Source organism: Coffea arabica, chromosome 11c, assembly GCF_036785885.1.
Source record: "Coffea arabica cultivar ET-39 chromosome 11c, Coffea Arabica ET-39 HiFi, whole genome shotgun sequence".
NCBI lineage: Eukaryota > Viridiplantae > Streptophyta > Magnoliopsida > Gentianales > Rubiaceae > Coffea > Coffea arabica.
Window position 1 is genome coordinate 42,499,125 of NC_092330.1, and position 26,513 is coordinate 42,525,637.

Here is a 26,513-nt window from a genome sequence, read left to right on the forward strand (position 1 = left end):
GAGATGTAACAAGCCAAAATTTGCCCTTAGTGGAGACTCCTAGCTCCACCATTCATGCTCTTCAATCTTAACTATCAGTGGTTACATTCTATTTTATTTAAAATTTTTTTGAAAGCAATACTATAAAAAAAATACTTATTAACATATTACAAATTCCTGATTCCTTCCTTTCATGATCTTCAAGACACATTCTTTTCTTTTTGCACAACCTTCAACAGAATGTACTTTTCATTTCAACATTGACAAGTACATTTATGAAGTCCCCTTTTTTTTTTTTTTTTTATCACTAGTATACTTACAAATATATATAAAATCTTTATAAATATAATTATAAATTTCTGATTTCCCTTTCTTCTTTCATGATCTTTAATAGACTATCTCTTCTCCAATGATCCAACTTTTCAGAATTCTGCAGAAAAGTACTCTTCGTGGATGCTATTGATAATATGTTAAAATTTTGAATTTTTCAAAAAATTTTCAATCTTATGGAGAAATACTAACAATATTATATCACAAATATATCATATAACAGTTCTTCTTTTATGATTTCAAGAAAACTGCCTGTTCTTCAACAAATCAAGAATTCCTCAAACCAAACGATACGGATGAATTTTAAATGTTTCGTCAAATTCCTCAAACCAAACGAAACATGTAATGTAGTATAAATATATCGTGCAGCAATGGCTAATCAAAATTAGGACACTGTTGTGATCGATCAGCAGTCAGAGATAGCCTTCTACTAGTACTGAACCTGAAGTCCAATCTCCTCAAAATTTCAAGAAATGGTGGCCACATCGCTAAATTAAAACAATGATTTTAATGAGAGTGCCTCAGACGGCATAGCGGACAATGCTCTGACCTTGCAATGAACGCCGTAATTGTAGATACATCAAAGGTCACTTCAAAAAATATCGTGGATGGTGGTATCAGGAAGACGATAACCTGGTTGCAGCCTGGGTTGTGCAGGAAGGCTTTGGTATTTAGATGCAGAGACAAATTGCAAAATTATCTCAATTTTCAAATATATAGTAATACTATTCCTCTTGCTGACTCTACGATGTGAACAACCAAATGCAGCAAATCATTGGACATATTTACAGCCACCGGACTGTCTTCCTATACTCTTAACCTTAATTCTCACAGTAAACTATATATGACTTAAAATTTGGGAGTTCACTTTTTACATTTCAGGATTGCCCATTAGTTTTCACGATTGCCCATTAGTTAGGGGCCCTACCTGATCTATATTTGTATCGCATTGCCCAAAATAGATAGTGCAAGAAATTCAGACCACTTAGGACACACATCACCCAGTAAAATCTGTCCAAGTGATAGTGATTCAAGTTGCTCCCTGACAGCCACGGCTTGTGATTGGAGTTTCCTGTGGCACTGTTAACAATTGAGACAATCACAGTGCTGAGATAGTATCCCATTGCCAGTGAAGCCCAGGAAAGAGAGGTAGCCAGAGATCTCATGCTACTCGGAGCTTCTGTGAAGAAAAATTCCAATAATCCTGCTAATGTGAAAAGATCAGCTGATCCCAGGAACAAGTATTGGAAAGCAATCCAGAAAAATGTGAGGGGCAATGGCGTGGTGGTGTCAAGTAATCCAGTATCCATAGCTACTCTCTTCCGCTTGATTTCAACTATAGCTGCCACTGCCATTGCTAGAATGGATAGGACTAATCCAATGCCAATGCGTTGAAGATGACTGATTCCCATCTCTGTTTTTGTGGCTCTACGAGCAAAGGGGATGATGCAATGGTCGTATACTGGTGCTAGGAACATCATGAAGATTACAGGGAAAATTGGAAGAGATGCCGGAGGGACTTTTAAGGAGCCAAGTTTAGTGTTCATGGTTGCAGCTTGTTGAACTGAGAACGTGGACAGTTGGGCAAGGCAGCAGTTCAGAATTATGGTACAAGCAAAGATGGGGAGGATTTTAATCACAACCTTGACTTCTTCCACTTGTTGCACTGAGCAGTCTAGTGCACCAGCAGTCGAGTTGTCTCCCACTGCTCTGTTGAGGAACTGGAGACTTTTTGATGGAGTCTCCTGGGTTGGTTCAACTGTTTTACTCTTTATATTTCCACCTTCTTCCTCAGATGCTGGAGTTGGAGTAGGACTTGTTGCCATGCTAGCTATAGCATTGTTTGAGCCCCTTGATTTGAATGAATTCAGCAGTGCGGCGAGCAAAACCTGTTCATTCAAGCAATGTGTTTATTAGGAAAATGTAGTTGACCTGCACGTGAGGTCGTAGTAGTTTTGAACCACAATCTTTTTTTTTTTTTTTTTTCATTTTCTTCTTTTTCCAAAATTAGAAGTTCGAACCAGTTGAATCCATGAGGATTCCAGATTTATGTGGCATCAGAGTTAAAGTGAATAAACTAGTAGTATTAAGCTGACTATTTGGGCAGCGTTTTAAGGTTCAAACGCTAGCATTGCTCTTAAACTGACCTTGACTATTGTGGTAAGCGGACTTCCATTTGGTATCTTGTTTCTGTAATAAGTCGATCCCAGGAGGAAAATTGGAATTGACAACAATATTGCAAAAGTGGAGATCCCAAATCCCCATTGCCACCCCTTATTGTCCTCAACCCACACCACAAGGGTCACGGCAATCAAAGCTCCACACGAGAGGCAAAACACGAAGTAATTGAAGAATGTGGATCTTTGCTTCCTGCCCTTAGGGCTGTCCTCGTCAAACTGCTCCGCCCCATGTGCCGGTAGCGACCCTTTGATGCCTCCAACCCCCAATGCCACCAGATATAGGCCGATGAATAACATAGCAGCTTTTGCACCATGAACTTTTTGGCATGGAATGCTAGGGGTTGCAGGGTCACATTTTGGTGGCTTTAGAGATGGCGAGTGAGCTTGCACCGTCAGTATCACCAAGCCCTGATACAACAGTCAAATAAATGGTGAGGCCAGGAAGATGATCGTACGTAAACATCTGATCACCGGGAATTCAAAGAGATGATATGTATATTTCCTAGTATCAAATTTACGCTAGTTCAATTCCTGAGCCCGGGGTTCATTTTGCTCCCTATGTTGACAGTTGTTATGGGACAGGACATGCAACTTTTGAAGGCTCAGAATTCGGGCTGACCTGCTCGTATGATTGGCTCCTCTGACCTAAACTAGTAGTGCGTCCTAGGTTTCGCATCGTAAGCCCGTGTTGAGGGGTTCTTTCCACAATCTTCACAGACGAAGGGTGCAATAATTATAAAAGCTTCCCAACCTCTCACGGGAAAGGGAACTCAAGATGTACTTTTAGCTCCATGCAGTTTACCCTTTAATTTGGGTACAATTACATATTCCCCCCAACTTCAGGTGTTTACATGTAGAAAGCGACGCATCAAACGAGCAAATACGACTTGGTTTTGGCGGTGGTCGAACCAAAATTTCTCCAAGGGTAGGGTAACATCAAACCGACTAGACACAAACCGTGGCGAGAGGTGTCCCGTTTGATAATCCAATTCTAATAATATTTAAATTTAATAAATTTAGCATATTCAGACGAGTTTGATAACAAAAAAAAAAAATTTAAATATTTAAATTAAGTAATCGATACTGAACTTTCTAGATAAAATTAACTCCTAAAAGTGAGTGATAAGTGATACACTAAAATATAGTACCAAATTTAACAATTCAGCGAGTTTTACCGAGCACCCTTAATATTAAGTATGACTCTATGGGACGGAGTGTCCGGGGGCTCACGTGCATGATGCAACTAGACCAGGAGGATTTTCGTTTTCTGTAGCTGGGGTCCGGTCCATTCGATGATGGGGGCGTTTCACCGAGTGGTCATCAACTCAAACAGCTGTCACCTTTCGCATGATATCATGTGGCCTTGCTTATCAGAAAGTCACAATAATAATAATAATACTCCATAGGAAGAGAAGAAGGAAAAAAGAGAATCCTGTGGCCTTTCTCTGAGGCCAAGTTATTCCATTGGACTAGCGCTCCGAATAAGGATAATTAACCCTGACATGTCACCGTAATGGTGTTGCCTCTCAGAAATGGAATGTTATGTGGCTCTGTCCTAATGGCAGTGTAACCGAGGCATGGGGTGTACCACTCAAAACAACACACCTGTTTCGCCATCCTCCAGCCTACGGGTGCATGTTGAGAGTATCTTACCGCAATGGCTGGCTAATCTTCTAATCTCAGCGTATGGAACCGAGCATTTAGATACGCGATAGACACTGTTCAGCAAGCATGATAAATTCTTTGAATTAGCTGACCTGGATTATTTGTCTTTGCTTATAACAGACCCGCAGACGATCAGCCACTCTACATCTTTTGATGACAAGAGATTTTCGACAAAAACAACTGACACATCATCACCATGCATATATATATATATATATATATATGTGGTGGTTTTGCAGCCCACTTGATGCTGCTTCATCCAATCAGAGATATGTCGGACCAACAAGATTCCAATCCATCTTGTACATTTGGATGGTCGCAGAACACTCCTCTAATTACTTGGAAGAACAATTCAATTGGGCATGTCGTGCGATTCAATTGGTAGAATTGTAAGATTTGGAACGCCGCGCCCAATGTATGATCGCCGAAAGAAAAACATGAATCGCTCGCTGGCCATCGTGGCGAATTTATCTTAAAGAAGAAAGAAGACAAGATGGTTGATTGAAATGATTGCATGAGGGGAGTTGTCTTCACGGAATAAGAAACTGGAAAAGGGACAGCCCGACAAAACAAAATAGGGCAAAAATTTTATGTGACGCTGAGGCTAAGAAAGCGTGCATGCGGTAGAATGGGGAGGGGCCGCAGCTGGCTTCGGTGGTAAGACGTTATTGGTGACAAAAATACTAACGCCACAAAACAAAAATGGGTATGTTATGTATACGCTGCCTTTTCAGCGGAAATTACGATAATGAAGTTTGCTTTCGTCCTTCCTGGCATGACGCACCCTGAATTTTACACAAGAATAGGAACATACCATGCAATGCATGAATTGGAATCACAATGCATGTCTTTTACGTATTTAAAGAAATCCTCAAAGTTAAATTTCACGTAATTATTATTCATTCAACGTTTGTTTATCTATCGCGTATATATAATTAGTATAAAAAAATTAATTTTTATGTATATATAAATATTGATAAGTGAAAATTTTTGAATTCAACCCTTTTATTTATAATATAATTTCTTTTATCTTATCATTTAATCTAATTCTCTCCAGAGCACTTATGGATTTTAATCCTTTAAAAATGATAATTTTTTTTTTAAAAAAAAATTTTGCCATCTCAAAGAGATAGATGATCGAGACATGCATGATTAGGATTCTAAAGGTATTTTTATTTTTATTGGCTATCGAACTTGGAAATTATTATGTCAACTTCCACACAGACCCAAAAGGAGGGGAGGACGAAAAGGACCCCTTTTACAAAAAGGGTGTAATTGTTGCCCATCAAGGTGAAGACACGTGAAATACCGTCTATCAAGCTTGACTTTTGAACTGGCTGTGAACTCGATGACCCATTTTTTTTTTTTCTTTTTTCTTTCTATTTTCTCATAAATTCACTTCCTATCAAGTGCAGTAGTTGACTTTGAATTTCCCGTCCCCAGGATCCTGCTCAGAAAGATTAAAATGAAAATCCTAAGCTTGAAGTGTTATTGGCCTGAACCAAATCTGATAAATCTTAGGATTTCCACTGTGGCATGGCATTTGTCACATTTTAGTTCTTGTCCCTTTGGCTGAGGGGGCCGGAAAGTTGAGTCATCATGCTATAGCTAGCAGAAATTTGGTTTTCTTTAAAGCTAAGTGGCTGGAGTCATTGACAACTTGCAAGGTGGAATATGTTGAACTTGAGAGCAATTGAAGACTAGTGAATCTATGTAACTATTATGTGTGGAGCCAAGAAATTACAGCAGACCAATCACTCCTTGTTTTTTTTTTTTTTTTCCTTCTTCTTCTTTTAAATAAATTAAAGCAGCCTGTTGTTGGTCGATAAAGAAGGAAGAACTTATTCAAGAAAAAAAAAAAAGGATGGTGGTTGATTACCAGGAATTCAATGAGGGCACCTATGAGATAGATGAAATAAGTGGTGAAGAAGGCATCGGACAAGAACCCTCCAACAAGGGCAAGCAGGAAAGCGGTGCCCATGAAATTTGTCACAGAATTCGCTGAATTTGATGGTGAGAAGTGCATGTATTCCGAGAAATACAGTACCAAGTTGCTTGCATTCGCCAGATATGCTAAATTCTCCAACACCTCAGCCACTATACAAAAAAAAAAAAAAAAGGAAAAAAAGTTGTCCATAATCAACACAAAAGGCATTAATATGTTGTACTCGAACAAGAATTCATTAGCCTACTACTACTCGCACAGCATGCACAATGGTAAACCAAAGTACTCCTGCAGATAAAAAAAAAAAGTAGTATGGCACTATATGAATAAATAAATGAGGTAATGGACTACGATTTAATCAAAGTCCCATCATAGAGAGTCCGACCCTTTTCCGACGACGACAATACAATAGTGGCAGTGCATTTATAGGTTTGTATTCACCGAGGCAAGGAAAATTAGGACACATGCAAGAACAGGTATCGGTGCTTGGAAGATTTTTCCTTACCTAAGACGAAGGATGCAGCTACCATGCCGCCATGGCGGCCTTTGAGTGCAGGCCTGTTTCTCCAATTTACATACCCTTCCCATGAGCCCGGCTGCTGGTTTTCCACTTCCTGCAGAAAACTCCACGAGATAAGCACGTCGCTTTTTTTTTTTTTTTTTTTTTTCCCAAAGGTTCAAAGCGAAGGGAGGAGGAGGATGAAGAACAACTAACCATTTCTTTCTTCTCTGCTGCAGAGGAAAATTGAAGCCAAGAAAGGAAGAGGGGGATTGGGTGAAGAGGAGGAGGGGGGGGGGATCAAACGTGAGAAGTTTAATTTGAAGAGTTGAGAGACAAGAAAGGGTCCAACTTAGAGAGAACCGTCTAGAGTTCAGACCCTTTAGTAGAAAAAGCCTCTAACCCCTTAAAGCTCTTTTTATACTAGTCTGATCACAAATCTTTAACAACTCTAGCGTTGTTTTATTTTGGTCATGTGTTATTGATCTTTGTTTAGGCACTCAAGTATCCACTTTTAAGGGAGAACACAGAATACACTGTAGATAACAGAGACAGATAATGAAGGTGTGAACTGGGATTCCCTTGGATTATAAGGAAATGTATGTATCTATGTCCTGAATGAATAGAAGGGAGAAGAAAAAAAAAATATTAAGCAAAACATGAATCTCCTCCTACCAACTTTCTTTTTTTTTTTTTTGCCTCTTTGGTAAGTAATCTCCTCCTGCCATACCCGCTGAGACATAAGTATTGTTATGAGTTGTTTGACCAGGCAGGAAGCAGAACAATAAATGATAACGCTTGATAGCGCAACAACCCATCAACGCCATTATGGTAAATGTAACTCACAAGACATAACAGCTTTTTAATTCGTTTGCCGATATTATTGAATTTTACTCCTCCTTTGTGGAGTTACCCTGAAATGTGGATACAAACGAAGAATTGGATTCTTTAAGCCTCCACACACGCGCAGCAAACCTGCAACATGATCCCCTCCTTTAAGTTGGTCATGACTTATCACATGGGAATCCATGGGGTAGTTGATAGATAAAGATTGAACTCTTTTCATCAATGGTCAATATTGTCTATCTAACTCCCTAATCTACGACCCTCCAAAGAAAGAAAGAAAAAAATCCCTAGTCTTGCATTCTAGCCGTCTGATTAAGAACTCAATTTTAGCTCATTATTTTGGTTTCACTTTCTTTTTTTCTTAAATTCTTTTTCTGCATTGAACGACGGAGACTAATATCCATAATCGATAAGGGGGTATTAATTTTCTCATTAAGGATTGGCTGTTGATACTTGCGTTTGAGGTGAGAGATGTGGGGGGGGGGAGGAATAAAAGGGGCTCATTAAAAAATAAAATCATGTTTCTTTTTTGGTCAAAGACCACAAAGGAATCCAAATTGCATGTTAAAAAAAAAAAAAAAGTAGGTTAACTTGATTTGTACAAACCGGACATTATCGGTGTTCAAAAAGGAACGGTCATGGAGGACCAAAAGTCACGTCCATTTGGCTTTTAAAGAGAGCATACCAACTAACCAAACCTCCTCCACTTACCTCTGCCAGTGCCGAAACTCACCTACGCATTTAATTTTTAGTCTTCAATTTAGCTTCAAAACTCAAGAGTTAAATAGCAAGAAACACAAAGTCAGACTTCTTTCCCACAAGGCTGTAGTCCGCGTATAGTTGCTAACACAACTGTTGGATCCTGTTTGGCACGACATTGCAGATATTCTAATATTTCTATTCTGACAAGATTATTGTTTGTCCATCTTAAGATGGAGGATCGATTCAGTGGCGGGAGAATTTTAACTACTACCCGTTGATGTGGATATGTGAATGCAAATTGTTAGTTGTCGGGAGAAGAAATTAGGGCCTTGTTGGGCACACAAGTTTTTTGCTAAGTTTGTTGCTATAAGTTTTTTAAAAACTTTAATAGTTAAAGTAACCTCAAAAAACTTCTCAAAGTTTTTAAACTATACACTTCAAAATATTCAAAAAAACAAAATGCGTTTCAAATTTTTTTTTTTAAAAACCTCTACAATAAGTTACAATAAAGTTTTAGGCAAACACCCAAAAAATTCACTTGTCAAACGGGGCCTAGATTATTTTTACCAATTATCGATTAACTGAAATAAATTTTTAATCAGTGGAGGGTTGGTGATGCATCAGCAAATGTGGTAACAAATTATTTGTCAAAAGATTTTTACGGAAATAATCTTTCTTTTTTAAGTGTCGTTTAGTTTTGGGAAACCTCATAAATTTTAATGCACGAAGGAAGATTAGTTTCTTATTTAATTCACAGTATGGATAGTACTTCATAGGGGTGGGTACAAATCAGGTATCCACTCCGTTGAGCATTTGGATGATCCGATCATGTCAGGCCAACAATTTTACAAATGAAACTTGTAAACAAATAGTCTCTCATATTTTCAAAGAGCATTTGCGCGATGAAATTACTTGATTAACTCTAAAAATATTATTTTATAGCATATATATATATATAATGAATTTTTTTTAATATATATATATATATGCGTCGCGAATCGGGTACCTTGGAGTTCTTAATCTCATGGCCCTGATCCATCCTACATATAAGCAGGTGATTGATCCTCTTTTGTCCCAATCAAATAATGCAGATCATGTATCTTATTTTTCGGATTGGATCGAATCAGATATTATGGGTATTTTTGCCCACTCCTAGGACCATTTCACTAAATAAGTACCTATCATGCGTCAGCTCCAATGATGTACATCGAGTAGTTCCTTACGTTATGTCTACAATTTGAATAAGATACCAAGGTTTTAACCTAGAAAATCACTCTTTGAAAAAGCTTAACAAAAATAATAAAGGATTTGCTAATTAAATGGTGTAGTTCCAAAATGATATATTTCACTTCGTTCACCTCATGCCTGGTGAATTAATATGTGAACTGTTACATCAGTGCATATTTCATGAAAAAATAAAATAAAATTGACTGCTTTAGTTTCACAAAAATTGAGATTTCGTGCATTATGCTCCCTGGATTTCTAGGAGTATCAATCCAGCAAATTTAATTGGCAAGAAATACTGCCTTTTCATCTTTGAACCAACAATGCCGGGGAATAAAAGGAAGGGTTTGCTCATCTTAAAACATGCTCTTCCAAAGGGGTCCCGACTATGATTTATATAGTTTTTTTTTTTTAAAAAAAAAAATGCAGCAGAACTTGATTCCTGATGTATATATTAACTCACAAAAAGGAAAAAAAAATGAAGAAAGGAACTGGAAGTACCAGTTTGTTGGGTAACCACCCGCCACATAATTCATATATTTGACAAAGGGTTGATAGTAGTGGAGTGAAAATAGCAAAATTCATAAGCAGTACCAGTATTTTCCATCCAGACAACCTCTCGATGACTAGTAATTTTCATTTGTTGCAGCTGCCACAACGTGAGGTAACCCAAATTTGTGTTGTGTTGTCGAGGCAGGCCTATTCTTCCTAAAAGGACAAACAGATGAATTGAAGGGTCATATGGATATGCTCCCTCAAGTTTGAATTCGACGAAGAAATCAAATTTAACAATGTCAAGAAAATGACGTTCAATTGGCATTCAGAACCTGCGAAGGTGATGCGTTGTCTTAGCACATTTTCACTTTGTGATTTCTACCAAAAAGAAAAGAGGGTGAAATAAGTATGTGAATATGGTTTCAAAGAAAAGTAGAACAGATCATCCACTGGAGAAACATTGGTTTCCATTTTGTCTGGTCATACAACGAATGCTCTCTTTTTTTTTTTTAAAACAAAAAAAAGGGAAGAAAAGAAAACATGTCAAAGAATCCAGTTTAGCAAATAACATCTCATACATTCCCTCAAAAAACTAACAGTCGTTTTTCACTGAAATTATAATTTGTTAAATATGGTAACCTACGATATCAGATAAAACAGCGGTAATTAATATGCACTGGACGATTGAATTATTTCTGTTGATAAAATGTTCATTTACATCGCACCTTCTATCTTTCTTTTGGTTTCCTTTTGAATTCTCTATCAATGAAATATCCCAGTCTGCCTTAGGAAAAAATAAATAAATAAAGACAAGTGCTCAAGCTATTACCGTAACGTTACATGGCATCAAGTCATGTGACATAGTCTGATATCATATGATGTCAAATTCATAAGTTGGACACTTTGTGATTCCGGGATTCTCTATATTCTTTTCTCTCTGTCCTCAAGCTAGCTAGACAGGTAATGGTGAGATTCATTTCTAGAGTTATTTTTCATGTACTTTCCTTGCTAATTAAGTACTTACTACATAGTCTGTGAAGAATCTCGCATTATTATTAAGGCGCTTATAACTGGCTAATGCGTCATCGAGTGCGGGTTAGACGTGGAAGTCCAAAATTGACGCAACCAACAAATAGATTAACATTAAGCAGTCAAATGTTGTCGGGCTACGAATTCAGTGCCTTCTTGCGTTAACGGAGTGTTTGTGTAGTAGTGCATGATGCTTTCATAATTCCGATGGATATACCAATACAGAAATTGCAGCTGGCGGAGGCGGTTCAGTTCTTCTAGTCATCTGTTTATTTTGGCGCCCCAGAACCTTGGGCCTCTTCTACGCCTAAAAATGCGTTTGTTGTCGATTAAGTAGCAGCTAAGATCGAAAAATGAATCAAATTATTGGATACTCGAATTGTTTGTTTTAATTTAATTCACTAACTAATCAAATCAAACTCGATAAAAAAAAAAAAAAAAAAAGACCCATTCAAACTCGATTCAGTAGATAAACAAACCAAACCTAAACTCTAAACTCGTTAAAATAATCAAATTAGGATATTTGGATTGATTAAATTCGTTTAAAACCCTAATAGCAACTGATCGATGTACAACGTCTTTACCTGTTAGGTTTTCCTAACTCCATGTGTGCTGTAACCCTACAAATTTTTTATTATATACGAGAAGACATACAAAATAATTTACTGGCTATATCAAGTTTCACTAATATTATTGACACAATAATATGGTGAGCCATTGATGTTATCAAGTTTTATTAATATTATTGCCACCATATGGTGAAACGTTGTTGTAAAATGAATTGCCACTCATAACTAGTACAGCGTGCATTGCAATATATTTACTTCCAACTTTCTCCGGTGCCTTGCGGATCCTCCAATATACAAGAAAGTTAAGGAGGTTTGCATAAGAATATGTGATGTCTACGTGCGCTTACCACCAACAACCAACCGTAAATAAACGCGCACACGCACATACTATCTAAGGGAAACCCACGACCCAACTCAAAAGGCATGCTGACTTTCAGGTCACACTGAGGACCTTAAGCAGTAATAACTTTTGCCTTGATCTAGGACGAACAACAAAAGAAATAAATTTTCTTACATTAGCTACATATACACTAATAGGTATGAACGCATGTCACTTGATATCAATTTAAATTTAAACATGTGACATACATTTAAACCCGTTAATATATATATATATATATATATATATATATATATATATATTATCGGGGTAAAATTATTAATTCAACATAAATACACAAGATTCACAACGAAAAAAAATAATAGTGATTGTGTAATGCACAGAAAGTATACTAGTGATTGTGTAAGAATTTGTAGAAGAGTTTTGAAATGCTTCCTTTCATAACGAAAAAGAAAAGAGAATCTTTATCCGTCAAAAATTCTTTTTCATAATTATGTTTTACTTCATATCCATTTCACAACAAAATATGCATAGCCTGAATTCATATTCCCAGACAGAACAAAAGGAAAAAAGATGGCAGACTAGGGCAACTTTCGAACCGTTTCCTTTGCAGAAAACGTGTGCAATTACCCATTACCCTTTACTATATATCGCCATAGTCATTTTTATCCACAAGATTGTTGTATCAACTTTAAAACAAGTAAATATATAGTACTATTTATAATTTAGGTTGTTAATCTGTTTTCAAATATTAAAGTAAATGAGTTCATATTGCTGTAAATTTTTTTCCCCCTAATCCAACGAAACCGGATATATATACACACACACATACACATTTATATATATATGGTAACTTAAATTGAAGGCATAACCAATTATGTAGGTCGGTGATTTTCATGTGCTTTGACATCTTCTCTGCACACCAGGCTAGTCTCTCCACAGAAACAGGCGCATTTATGCAAACGGTTTAATTCATCCTCAAGCTGTCTAAAATTGAATAAATAAATGGTTTGAATAAATCAACGGATTCCAGGCTTTATGCATTTGGCGTTTTTCCTTTTTTTTTCCCCTCCATCTCTGCTTTAATTGTTTTTCTTTTTCTTGTACTCTTTATTTGTGCTTTTGCCATCACTTTGGTGAAGCAAAGTTACAAGAGAACTGACTGTTCCTGTATAATTTTCAAAAGCAGAAAGTTACATCGAGTGATATTTGTGATAGATCTGGTTTGCGTCTCTAATTCATTCTGCTATAAAGAGGAAGCTTTATTTTAGCTAAAGTTCTAGACTCTAAAGACATCAACTTATCTAGGTTTCCAAAAAAGTATCCAAGTGATGATGCTCAAAGTGGTCCTTAGCATCGAAATGCATGCACAAATTCAGTTCTTGGAAGTAAAATACTACATGCAATCAAGATAAAGCAAGTTAAACCAATGCCAACCAAATTCCAAACCAGTTCTTTCGAAAAAGGGTTCATATGTAATATATGGTTCAGAATTTATTGCTAAAAGGGAAAAAATAGAGAATCGAAAAGAAGAGGTTGCCAAGTTATAGGTGCCGGCGGCAAAACAGTAAACTTCTACGGATGGAAACATAACTGGCTAGAAGAAAATGAAGTCCAAATCCGCGAATTGGGATAACGATCGATGCTGGGCATAGAATGGAATAAGAGTATGGCACAATAATTATTCTCCATATATCTGTGGCTGCTATGGTGATTTGAAGTCTTTATTTGGAAGAATCCTTGAGGGTACTAGGTTCGAGATTAAGAAGAATGTTTTTTGTATGTGTTTAGATTGTAAATTATTTGAGAAATTTTACTGTAGCACTTTTTGTGATGTGGTGATGTATGTGAGATAAAAAGATAATTATTGGGAAGATAAAATGATATATTAAAAATTGTAATTGTGATGTAAGCAAATATATTTGACCAAATAATCTGCTGTCCAAACCCAGGGGAATCTTGGTGGCTATACTGGAATATTTCGTATCATTTTAGTAGTGGCCTTGCCTTTTTCCTTTTTTTCTTCTTTTTTTTTTAATACTCTGAGCAACTATTCAAGTGCAAACCCCTTTGAAATTGCTCTTTTTGTTTTTTCTTCTTGACCACTAAAAAATAATAGGGGAAAGCTAGCTGGGTCTCGACTAAAGCAACACTTTTATGTGTGCTTTGTAGTGGTGTTTCCACAACCGTCCACTCTTTTGCAAAGGAAATGTGACGTTTAAGCATTTTAGTTTCATCGAACTAAGTTGTAGTTGCAGGTGACTTGCTTTGTTGACTTGTTTCAATTGCCGAGACGGATGCATTCTTTTTTTGGAGTCGGAATTAGACTCATTGGGAGCATGAGTTTTGGTTATTGTCCTTTCTTGTTTGATTTTTTGAGGGACAAGATATAACACTACTTTCATTCCCATCAAATGATTCCCATAACAGCTTACCAAACAATAGGTATTCTTCTCATTAATTTTAATATCCAATCATGACCAACGTTATCTTATACTCCATTTTTTGGAAGCTTATTCCCCTCTGAATCAATACTAAACAAGTTATAGAGTATTTTTCTACACCACCACATGTATTTTGTCATTTTTATTGGTTTCCTAAGTCAAGAAATCTTGGAAGCAAAGTCCTGTGAAGAGACAACTAAGCCGACTGGACGTCGGACGTCTAATCCGACAGAATTCTTCCAAGTGCATCCTCTTGAATGACAACAGATACAATGAATCCATACCCAATACTATTCACTGTTCTAAAATTGTCCAATATCAAATTATTGTAGTGTTTGGGTCACAATGCTTATCACTGTAAAAAAGAAAAAAAAAATCCAATTCTCCAGAAACTACTTTGTTAATGCTTTTATTGCTGTCCGCTTGACTATCAGGCAAAAGTACACGCCTCGTCCCTTTTGATCGGATACTAAGTGCTTATAAAAGCTGAGGATGATGATTTTACCTTCTTAAACTGTTATCACGTCAAAAGAGGAAGAAACAAGAAGAGAGAGAGAGAGGCTATGGGGGGTGGTTAAAGTGGTATAGTATTTTGAAGTTGTCGATTCTTCACCCTTAAGTAGTTGGACAATTTATCAGAACTGGCAATTTGTGTTGTTGAGAGTTTCATGGTATAATTTGTAGTATTTTGTATCATTCGTCATTCGTAGAACTTCATCAAGAATTGAAGTAGAACCGAAAGTGGAAGGTGAAGCTTAGCGATTGGTTCGTGCTGATCATCACTCTTTTAACCTGTCACACTAACTCGAAATAGTGCCACGATTTTGTCATTTCCAATCATGAACTGTCAAAAATTATGTGGATACTCGGCAAATGTGATTTACCTAAAACCAAACGTTAAAAGCAACCTTTTACCAAACTCTTGATCACTCAGGCGGGTCCTAATCGATCGCTGCTTAGCACACAAAGCACCAACGCATTTGCCAATGGTTTCTGGTAAATGTGGGAAAGAGATTTGGGTGCCAGATGTTAGCGGGAAGGGATCACACCCTTACCATGCAATGACTTGTTAGCAAAATTTCTGATTGATTAATTTGTTTTAGAATACCTGTCCGATTTCTGGGTCCAGAAACAAATGAACTGATTCATGTGTATCTCCCAATTCGATTTCAACACGTGAACACAGTTATTAACCTATGATCTTTTACGTCAGAGTTGGGTAATGAAGGTCTTTCAATGGATTCTTGATGGGCTTTGTGGAATATTTTACTTCAAAGAAAAAGAAAGGAGAGATCCCGATAACGCACCACCTATATGAATATAGGCAATCAGGATACACACATATACGTATTTTTTTTTGGGGAACACATATATATATATATATATATAGGCAGGCCATAGCTGAGGTTTGTTGACCCAGAAGTATGGAAGATAAACACTTCTTGTTATTATATAGACTAATAATATAAGCATTGTTTAGAAAGTGGACTAAGATTTTTATTGGATGCTTGTTAACGTCAATAGCGCGGTTCATATCCAAGAATCAAGACTTCAATTCAATGTTTTTTTTTTGTATCACAAGATTAGGTAGAAATGATCGACAAACTGCTACGTGGAGCTTCTAGCTTTACAACTTGTTGGAACACTAACCTTGTTTGGATTGCTGTTTTTCGTCAAAAAATTACATCGTTTTCCGTGATCACATTTTCCTATTATCTTTTTCCCTGACATACATCAAATCGCTACAATAATTTTTCCATGAAAAATACAATCCAAACACAACATAAATTATTAATAAGATTGATTTTCATGCGCTCGAACTACAGGATTCACTAAATTTAAAAGAAATAAACTTCTTAATTTTCAATAAAAAAAAAAAGTTTCATTTTAGAGTCAGCTATCCGACGAGCTAAATTAGAAGTTTCAATGCCGGATACAATAAGGCAGTGGGAGTTCAGAATAAAGGTTCTAATTAGTAAGGCATTATTATCATTAGGCTCTGGTCAAACCAAGAAGCCCCTTTTGACATGTCACTTGAAAGCAAAAAATGTCAATGCAAGAGCGCACCCACGTAAACAGACTGAATTTATACCTCTGTTTTCAGACTCGGACCGGACCGGCCGGTCGAACCGGTCGAACCGGAAACCGGCCAGGTAGCCGGTCCGAGTCACATTAGAAAACCGGAAATTTAAAATCCGGTCAAAGCCGGTCAAAAACCGGGTTTGACCGGGTTTGACCGGGAAAAAACCGGTTTTTCCGGTTCAACAGTAATTTTTTTTTAAAAAAATTCAAACTTTTTAATATTATGTTTTGACCCCCTAAATTGTTAAAACTTATTGATATAGCTCAAATATTTGATACTTTATAAATATTGTCCTAAAATTTGATGTTATTTTTCAATTAAATTCATAATTTTAATTCTAAACTTGTTAATATTTATTAAATAATATAAATTGCTACTTGATTGTTCTAATTTCTTTGTATTTTCTTGTTAAATATATTTGAAACATCAAATATATATGAATATGCCTTTATTAATATCAATATATTATTAGATATTATATATATAATATTTTAATTTTTAAATAATTTTTATTTATGACGTCATCCGGTTCGACCCCTATCGACCCCCGGTCGAACCCATTGACCCCTGACCCCTGACCTCGGCCGAGTCGCTATCCGGTCCGGTTCTGAAAACATAGATTTATACCACTGTGTAGTATTTGCTTTTTCCTTCCGGCATAATCCTCAAATTCCTTTTCAAGTTGATATAACAAATATTTTCTCAATTATACCTAAGCTGTACAAGATTTAAATCTTGTGTCTATATCTTTAAAAATATATATATATATACATTAGAGGACCTAATGCCAGCCTTGTAGAACGGACAGTTGACCAAGAAGTTGTGATCCTAGTGAAGCAAAGTGGTATTCATTTAGGCAAAGCCCTTTGGGCTTTGGGTCACTGTCGTGTACGACTCCAACCCGTGAAACACATGATGATCATTGACAATGAAAACAATCCATCCACTACAATTAATTAAGGATTCCAATAGCTTGGCCTGGAAGAGTTCAAAATGTATTCAACTTCGTATTCACGTTCATGCACTCATCTTAAAAGAGGTCTAATCCAGTACAAAATGTGGCAGTAATTGGACTGTGCGAAACGTGTTAAGTGCAAAAATGTATTTCGATGTGACAATAGTATAGTAATGTTGATGTACTCATCAAAATGAGGCCGAACTGCTACTGATCCCTGCCCAAGAAGAAAGGAAAAGGAGTGTTCCAATCTTTTTTTCTTTCTTTAAACAAAAGTCTAATCTCGACTTTGACATTTACATACAAATATCCAACCACAAATTACTCTGACCTGTTGAAATACAAAAAAAAAAAAAAAATCATAAATTCACAATAAAAATTGCATTTGAGATACGTGGAAAATTTTAATTTTTCACACCTAAAATATCTGGAAAAAAATTGGGAAGAGGGTTGGATTAAATGATAAGATGGAAGAAATTATAACTAGGAGATATTCAAAGAAGCTCTCTTGGAAAGAGAAAAGTAAAACCTCACGATTTTTTGTATTGATTAAAAACTGCCTATGAAGGTCTCTTGCCTTGGCTATATATAGCCATACATTTGACAACCTAAAGTGAATTGGATTTACTTAACTAGACCTAAAATGGTTTGGAAAACCCTAACTTCGGCTAGGCTAGGCCTTTTGGGCCGATTCTACTCATCCAATTACTAACTAATGTTCGGCCAAGACAAAAGAATCTTTCTCAAGTTATTCAAGTGAACTTATCAATCAAGTAATTCCTTGGTTGTGCCTATAGTTCGGTTCGCTAATTCGTTAAGTAGCGGGTTGAGATAGTATCAATATTGTTCGCTACTTCGAGGATTAGATTGGGTCAAATTTCCGCTGCCAAAAGTTTCAAGTTGATCCGATCACAAGAGCTCGTGCCAAGAAAATGCGCGAATCCCTTTAAGCTCTTGTATGCACTATCCAAGAGAGAGTTGGAAATGATTTGAAGATTATTGAAGGCTTGGAAAATGAAGATTCAACAATATATACACTTTACTCCAAGTTGAAGAGTCAAGAGAAGACTAGTTGTTTAGAAGATCGAGGGCAATTTAGTCATTTAGCCACTATATTCGTTATTTAATTTTGTTAATAAAGTCTGCCAACAAATCATTTTTTCTTGGCCGAACATTACATGCTCACAGCCAATCACCGACACCCAATTTTGGAGCATGAAAAATCTTCATGGACTGATGTGATCTACAATTAGACACGATCTAGACGCCATTTACTAAAATAGATATATTTACATGAAACAAATCAATGCGTCGCACCTAAGTCTAGGGCTTTTAGGGCCACGCTTGATGAGGCCCGTTATTTTGTAATCCGCTGACCACTTGGTACTGGTAATTTTGTATAGAGGGCGACAGTTCCACTTGGTACTGGTAATTTTTTTTTCAAAAAAAAAAAAAAATTGGATGGAGATTTATGCGGATACGTTAATTAGTGAACGTTCACAGCGTAGAACTTTTTCTCTCTCTTTTTCCATTAGACTGTCAAAAGGGATACGGATAGGCGAAGTAATTGTTCTTTCCGAATTCATGACACCGATGGCATCCATTTTCGCCCCTAATACCCTCGATCTATTTCAAAGGGCATAAGGTCGGGTAAGTCACGTCACGTCCTGTCCTCTGATTTGCACCGAGAAGCATTTTGGAAGTGCAACTTCAGCAGCATTATGCTACTTATGTCACAAGTACGACACATCTCACATTTTGATATCACAAGGCAAGAACATTTTCTAAGATTCATAATAATAAATTACTGCTCAAATTCAATCGTTCAATCAATTACTACTACAATTGTCTGTAGACAAAAATAAATAAATGTCTGCACAGTCCCAGCAGGTACCAAATTCAATTACCAATGTAGAAGAATCAGACTGAGATCCTCCTAAAAGTTTGTGCCCCCGACAGAGGCCAGCGCAGGCTCAGGCTGCATATAATAACATTTGGAGGAGTTGAGGCTTTGGGCATAGAAGCCAGACAGGAGCACGCGGGCTCGGCCGAGTTCAGCCTTTGATCAATTGGGTTCACTTTTCTCCAGGGCTGTCTAGCCATAGCCCAGAACAAACGGGGAAGGGGAATGGGAATCCGAATCCGAATCCAATCCCCCAATGGGATACAAATACACAGCTGCAAGTTTTCAGATCACATGCACATGCTAATGGAATAATATACTAGCATGTTTCCCATGCCTGGAGCCCCATAAATGGAATATACGGCTTTAATGTTGTTGCCATGGCCGTGGGCAGAAGAAACCCAGGTGGATATTGCTGTCTTTCCGGTTACCAGTTACCGCCCAAAAAAATGAAGAAGAAGAAGAAGAAGATGCCAAGGAAATGAAGAAAAATGTTGGTTGGTCCTTTATTTTTGTTTTCCCACACAATTGGAAATTTACATTATTGATGCATTGTAGAGAATTTTCTGAGGCAACCATTTTTTACTGTCTATGAAGTGAAAGAAACGAAAATTAATGATGAGGCTGTGTTGATATAATGGGAAAATATATCTGCACGTTAAAGGATGCCAAAAATGTTGAAGACCACTAAAGATATGCGGCATTTTTAGTTGTTTAATAAAAAAGCTAGGTTCCCTTGGTATTGGTCTTTATTGAAACCCACCCCCCCCCCCCCCCCCCAAGCCCCCAACAAAAAAAAAAAAAAAGAAAGAAAGAATTTAAGGAATATCTTTCGACAGGAAGATTTCATCAATCAAGCATACAATTTTTTTATAAAAAAAAAAAAAAAATTCAAGTCCAGCTCCAAAAATTTGATTTCTGCCTATGGTTGTGCTAAATTAGCAATACATACAATTTACAAGGGCTCATATGCGAATGAAAGAAATGAAGTGGAGGATCATCTGATTTGTCAGGAGAGGGGTGGTGGGGTACCCTACCGTGGAAAATAAAAACATATGGACGCAGCAGATTAGATAAACGCATTTTTGATATTGTTGAAAAGCGGGGGACCCTATGTATAAGAGGACAAAATGGGCGCAGCGTACCAAAGCAAAGCAGAAAACTGAAAAAGAAGAAAGCGAAGGCAGAGATGGGGTGGGGAGGTGGTGACTCATCGAGCCTCCCTAAAGTCCTGAGCTCCCTATTGATTGCGACTGATTGGACTTGTTGCTTTTGTTTTCTTTCTTCTTTCTCTTTCCTTTCCTCCGCCCCCTTGTTATGTTATGTTATATGTCTATGACATTTCTCTTTCAATCCCATTTCCAAGTTACCTACCCAAACCCCAAAAAGGCATCTGATCCTCATTTTCTCATGTTTGTACTACATGCCCCATTTCCAAGTTACATACTTAACCCAAACCCAATATGAAATCTCTCGTTTTCTCGCACTTGTACTATCGTACTACATTTCAAAACAATTGGCTTCACTTGGATGGGAAAATTATTTGGAAAAAATATCACTAAGAACAAGTGCTTTTATGATTTATAATGTGACGTAAACGGGATAAAAATATTACTATATTTATATTACAGGCAGTATAGTAAATCTTGATAACCAAACAAACCCTTAATTATTTGGGAGAAATTTTCTCTATTATATGTGCGTAGAAGTGCTTGAATAAATAAGAAAGGTGGTGCAAAAATGTGTTTAAAAAAATTTAAAAAAATGTATTTATGATACAAATAAATGAGTTGAGTTTGTTCAATTAATGGATATTCAAACAAGCTCATAAATCTATTCATATGTAGCGGGGTCTAATATAAGTTCATGCCACTTTGATTGCGCAGTTCAAATTTTAGGATTTTGTTTTGGTGTGTTATTTTTAGTATTTTTTTCCTAGGAGATGATAACAAGTGTATAACTTATTCTATCATAAACTAGAGGGGAGGGAGAGTCTAAAGATATTTGTGTTAAGAGCTAACAGATACGCAGAACTTATTAGATCAAATGGATGCTTTGTTCGGGTTTATTTGGACAGCTGATTATTTTCCCAAACATATTTGCTTACATCATCATTACAATTTCCAATACACCTTTTTATCTTTCCAATTATCTTTTTATCTCACATACATCATATCACAAAAAGTATTACAATAAAAAAATCTCAAATAATTTACAATCCAAACAAATATATAATTCTTGAATTTTTTTCGATGCAGATGAAATTTGAACCCCCCACCTAACCTACAACACAATGAGAGATTTATGACCCTCCTTGGTGGTCGTGATTAATGTTTATTTTTAGTAATCAATATATAACAATTATGAATGATGAGCACACATGTTTAGAGAGCGCTCTGAAATTGGCTGAACCCCTCGTGGCCCTCGATTGTTCTTTCTTTCAATTGCACGCTCAAAAAGATTTGTCTACCTGGGGCAAGGAGACTTTCAATTTTCGCAAGGCTATTCATTCATACTTCTAAATTTCTAACACTTTTTTTGGTGCATGGATTTGATTTACTCCATACAGTTTCTTTTCTTCTTTTCCTTTTATTTGGTGTTCAATCAACGCACAGGAGTAATGGCGAAAGATACTACTACTTTGGTTTCTTTTGTTGAAAGCCGGTGGACTTTACATCAATCAACACTAACTTCCCTGCAGGGATTGCACCCGCTTTCCTACCATAATCTGCGAAGCAGACCGACTACATTCAGGCAATGACTCCAAGATTTTTATCGCGTAGCCCAAAATTTGCCGGCAATGGACCAATTTATTTATACCAACTTTTCGCCCATCGTAAAGCAAGAGAATGTTATCAAAACTGATCAGGGAAAAGCAGTGGGTTCATTCACCACAAACAAAAAGCAAAAAGAAGAGGGAAAAATCAAAAAAGGAGTTGGGGTTGGCAAAAATAAAAGGGATAATTTCATAAACCTCCTTTGAGATTACTGATATTTTCACATAGCTCCTCTCAGGTTTAGAAAATTACACCAACCTCCCTTGATGCAGTGAAATGACAAGAATGTCCTTCATTAAATAGATAATCTATACTATGGGCCTGTTTGGAACCTGAGTTTTTTCGGAATTTGTTTAAAACTTTACTGTAGTGTATCGTAGAAGTTTTTGGAAAAATTTTTTAAGATGAAAAAATTTTTTAAGTTTTTTTAAGAAGTTTTTTGGAAGTTTTTTTCCTTTTCTTTTTTTTTCTTTTCCTTTTTTTTCTTTTTCTTTTTCACTTTTTTTTTTCTTTTCTTTCCTCTCTTCTTCTTCTTCCTCTTCCTTCCCACTCCCCATTCCCTCTCCCGTTACTTCTGCGTTGCTTTCCCAGCAGCAATGGTCACCATTTTTTGTCCTTTCTTTTTCTTTTTCTCTTTCTTTTTCTTTCTTTCTTTTTTCTTTTCCTTCCTCCCTTCCCCCTCCCCCTCAAAAACTCCTGTGCCCACAGCTTCTCCCGCCAGCCCTCATGCATCCCCGTTTCCTTCTCCATCTCCAAAGATTCCTCCAACAATACCTGCGGCTTCTCCCTGGTGAATGCTCCAGCAGTGTCACCGCCTGCATCATCTCTAACCGGAAGCCCGGCGAGTTCTCCAGTTCCAGCCACTGCAGAGGTTCCATCCGCCGGTGCCAGTGTTCCTTCCACTTCTGCGACACCGGCAAAGTTGCCGGCGATGTTCCCTTCTAGCAGAAACCTGCCAAGTTGCTCACCGGCTGGGACGAGTTTGGCATCGGAAACTTCGCAAGGGCCAGTTGCTGATGAATCGATGCTACCTCCATTCATGGAGGGCCTAATTGTTCTTGCTGGGCACTGGAAGAGGTGATGACAGAGGTGGTAGTGACGGAGGAAGAGGAAGAAAAAGGGGAGATAGGGGAGGAGGTGGTGGTGGGTTGGAGTGGGTGACGGAGGTGGTGGTGGAGGTGGTGATGGGTTGGAGTGGGTAACGGAGGTAGAAGAAAAAGGGGAGGGAATTTTTTTTTGTGTGTTTTGGGTATTTTAAAGTGTGTAGGTAAAAAACTTTGTTAAGTTTTTTGGGGTTCCTGTAGCAAAAATTGTTAAAAAACTTGTAGGAAACAAATTTGCTAAAAACTTGCACTTCCAAACAGGGCCCATGTGATTAAACAAAATGGTGAAACGAACAAAAAAAATTGTTACTACTACTAAATTATTTTTTTCCTTTTTTGTTTTCACAATTTTAATAGAAGGGTAGTTTAGGATTATTGGAAAAGAATCTAGGTTATTGGGCCTAAATGGTAAAAGTAATGACAGTAAGTGTAATTTTGAATACTTGAGGGGAGCTATCTATAATTAATAAAAACTTTGGGGGAGGTTTCTGGAATTATCCCAAAAAAATTTATAAACTTGAATGAGGATCTTTTCTTCCTGCAGTATATGAATATCCACCTCCACTTGAGGTCTTGAAGCCCTTCTTGTCAAAAGAAGGTCTTTGAAGCCTCTTAAGCACGGTACACGCACCTTCAGTTTACTTTGACCCACAACTACAAGTCTGGCATCGTCCAAGTGTAAAACCATCCCAAATTTTGCCTAAAATTGTAACCATAATATTGGCGACCTCCAATCCCCCTGCGCTTGGGAGCGGTGCCCGCTTCCAAGTGGTACAGCATGCTCATAATTTATGGTACTATAATAGTTCAGCTTGAATTACGTTTCGTAGTAATATTTTGAAATTTTAACAACGCATTCTTCATGCAAAGGGCTGCGGGTACGGTGGTGAAGAAGCGCAGAGCTTCCCCGAGGAGAGCTGACCTGATCAGCTCGGGGTGTCGATGGGAGGGCTGATCCAAGACCTGCAAAACAGAGAGGATGAGCCAAGAGAGGGGGCCCGAGGGTTGTCCCCGAGGGCGCTCCGACGGCCAAGTTAGTTTTCCGGTGAGTAAGGTTCACGGGAAGCAGCAACTGTCCAGAGTAAATTGTCAATAGTCAGCGTACCTTGTACAGTGGATGTGTGTTACTATTTGTACCTGCAAGGGAGTCCGACCCCCGCACGACGCGGGACTTGCCCAGTATAGATAGCATCCCGCACTCAGGGGGATTACTCCCGACCTCCTCGGGACGGACCCTCGCCTCCCCTGGGAGCCCTAGCCGGTGCAGCCCAGGGCTGCTGCCAGGAGTCTGGGGGCCAAGGCCCAGCTCGGTTCCTCCTGGGCTGCCGCGTGTCCGGGCCCGGAACGGGGCCTCTGCACTAGCCCCCTAGATTAGGTAGGACTGTCAGGCAGACCTAATCTATCTCCGCCACGTGGGAGGCCAGAACCGCGCACTACCCTGCCGAGGTCACCTCTGGTACAGTGCTGTCATAGGGACGCTGCTCCCACGTCCTTTCAGCTGTCCCGCCCCTTCGGTTTTCGCGCCCGCATTAAGTGCGTCCACATGGGGGTCGGTTCAAATTCATGCAACCGTTTTCCCTCCACTCTTCCCCCTATAAATAGGGGATGCCAAATACTCATCTGTCCCATTTGCCATTTCCGCCCCTTCTTGTGCATTTCAAGTTATCACTCTCCTTGTGCACCCACATTTCCATTTTCCAGCAACCTCCGGCGTCCTGTGCCCAGATTCCGGCGAGCCTTCAGTCCTTCTTCTGCCGTCATCAGTAAGTCCTTTTTGCGATTCATCTTCCCCCTTTGCGGTGTCTCTTTTGCCCTCTGCTACCTCCCACTTTTTATGTCGGAGCATTCCTCCTCCTCTGTTGCCGTAGTATCAATCCGCCGCCGAGCTCCCCGAATCACCGTTCTTTCCTCGCCTTCACCCTCATCTTCGTTACCATCTTCTCCTCCTCCCCCTTCCCCTTCTTCTGCTTCTAGTCCCAGCTTCCACACCTCAGATCTACTTGAGCCTACCGATACCATGAGTTCTCCGTCTGCCCACTCCCCTTCGGCGCAAGCCCTTGAGGAGGCAGCCGAGCTCGACGCGCTCATCGCGCGGCAGGCTACCTCTACTCCCTCCCCCAAATCCCCCCATGATTCCCCTGGCGGAGCCGAGGAGGGTGCCAGGGAGGATAGGGACTCATCGGGTGGGTCCCCTGCTCCCGAGCAGGGGAACGATCCTGAATTCTTCTATGGCTATCCCGATCTGCAGGAGGCCACCCTCTCTCCCCAGGATCTGGCCGAGCTGGCTAGGTCGTACTCCATCCCTCCAGCCTACGAACCGAGGTTGGCCGGGCCCGACGACCGGGCCTGCCGGCCTCCCCCTGGCTTCGTAGCCATCTATAGGGAGCAGCTCATCGCAGGGTTCCGTCTCCCCATCCATCCAGCTCTAACCGAGATTCTGAACCACTGGGGGCTCAGAATCACACAGCTCCATCCCACCTCTATCAGGATCATCACCGGATTCCTGATCTACTGCCTTCTCTGCGACATCCCCTACTCTCTCTCCCTCTTCCGAGCTGCCTTCATTCTTAAGGCCGCCCTCCCGGGGTGGTACTACTTCTCCCGCCGTGGCCCCCAGACCAAGGGGGGAAAAGGGGCCCAGGAGTTGTTCTACGGGCTCCCCTCGTCCGTGAAGGACTGGAAGGAGGACTTGTTCTTTGTCAGGTCCACACACTTTCCCCCCAATGTGTGGAAGGTTGGGGGAGTCAAGGCCGACCCCTACCCGAAAGACCTGGACTACGAGACCCTCGGCCAGCTGTTAGGTTCCAAGGTGAATCTCGATGTCACTAAGATCTCCACTGAGCAGATCTCCGCAGCCGGGCTGATGGGGACGGTGTCCGGATCCTCGGGGGAGGTGGCTACCCCCCAGCCCAAACTCGACACCTGTAACGCCGGCCTTGCCCCTGTCGCATTTGTAGTATAGGATTTTCCTTTTTTACCCTTAACTGTCTTGCGTTTGGCTGATCTGGTGGTGTTTATTGCAGTGAGAAAGCTCTCCCAACTGCTGGGCGCACCCCTCGAGGAGGTCACTCCCGACCCCCAACCCGGAGCTGCTCGGGGGGACCCAGGTGAGGCTTCCACCCCGGGGGGCGGCTCAGCCCCCCAGAAGGAGACATCACAACCATCCCCCTCCAAGCAGGCCGCCAGCAAAAAGAAGGCGGCCGGACAGAAGAGGGGCAGAGGGGACGAGCCCTCCCAGGCTGGGTAGAAGAGGCTCGCCCTGGTCTCTGCACAGCCTCCTCCTCTTGCGCGGGTCTCCGGGGGACCAGTCCACCTGGGCGTGGGCTCTGCCGAGAAGCAGGTCCAGGAATCGACTCCCCCGAGCTTGTGGCACTTCCGCCACATAGCTCCCCTGAAGCCAGGCCAAGCCCCCACGATGCATGACCCCCGCCACTTCTGTCCGTCC

The 26,513-nt window shown here is 39.3% G+C and overlaps 1 protein-coding gene across 2 annotated transcripts; it reads right to left on the reverse strand.

Annotated features, from left to right (window-relative positions):
* Positions 1 to 997: 997 nt before the first annotated feature.
* LOC113715429 (protein NRT1/ PTR FAMILY 4.6-like) lies at positions 998 to 7,027 on the reverse strand. 2 transcript variants are annotated; one of them, XM_027239618.2, is made up of 5 exons: positions 6,815 to 7,027; positions 6,605 to 6,713; positions 6,034 to 6,251; positions 2,457 to 2,897; positions 998 to 2,198 (listed from the first exon to the last, which is right to left on the reverse strand). In XM_027239618.2, exons 1-5 carry the CDS (start codon positions 6,815 to 6,817, stop codon positions 1,221 to 1,223), a joined length of 1,749 nt encoding a protein of 582 aa, XP_027095419.2. In that variant the 5' UTR covers positions 6,818 to 7,027; the 3' UTR covers positions 998 to 1,220. The 2 variants fall into 2 exon arrangements, with proteins under 2 accessions (XP_027095419.2, XP_027095420.1); XM_027239619.2 differs by lacking the exons at positions 6,034 to 6,251; positions 6,605 to 6,713; positions 6,815 to 7,027 and adding an exon at positions 3,109 to 3,534.
* Between the last annotated feature and the right edge of the window lie 19,486 nt (positions 7,028 to 26,513).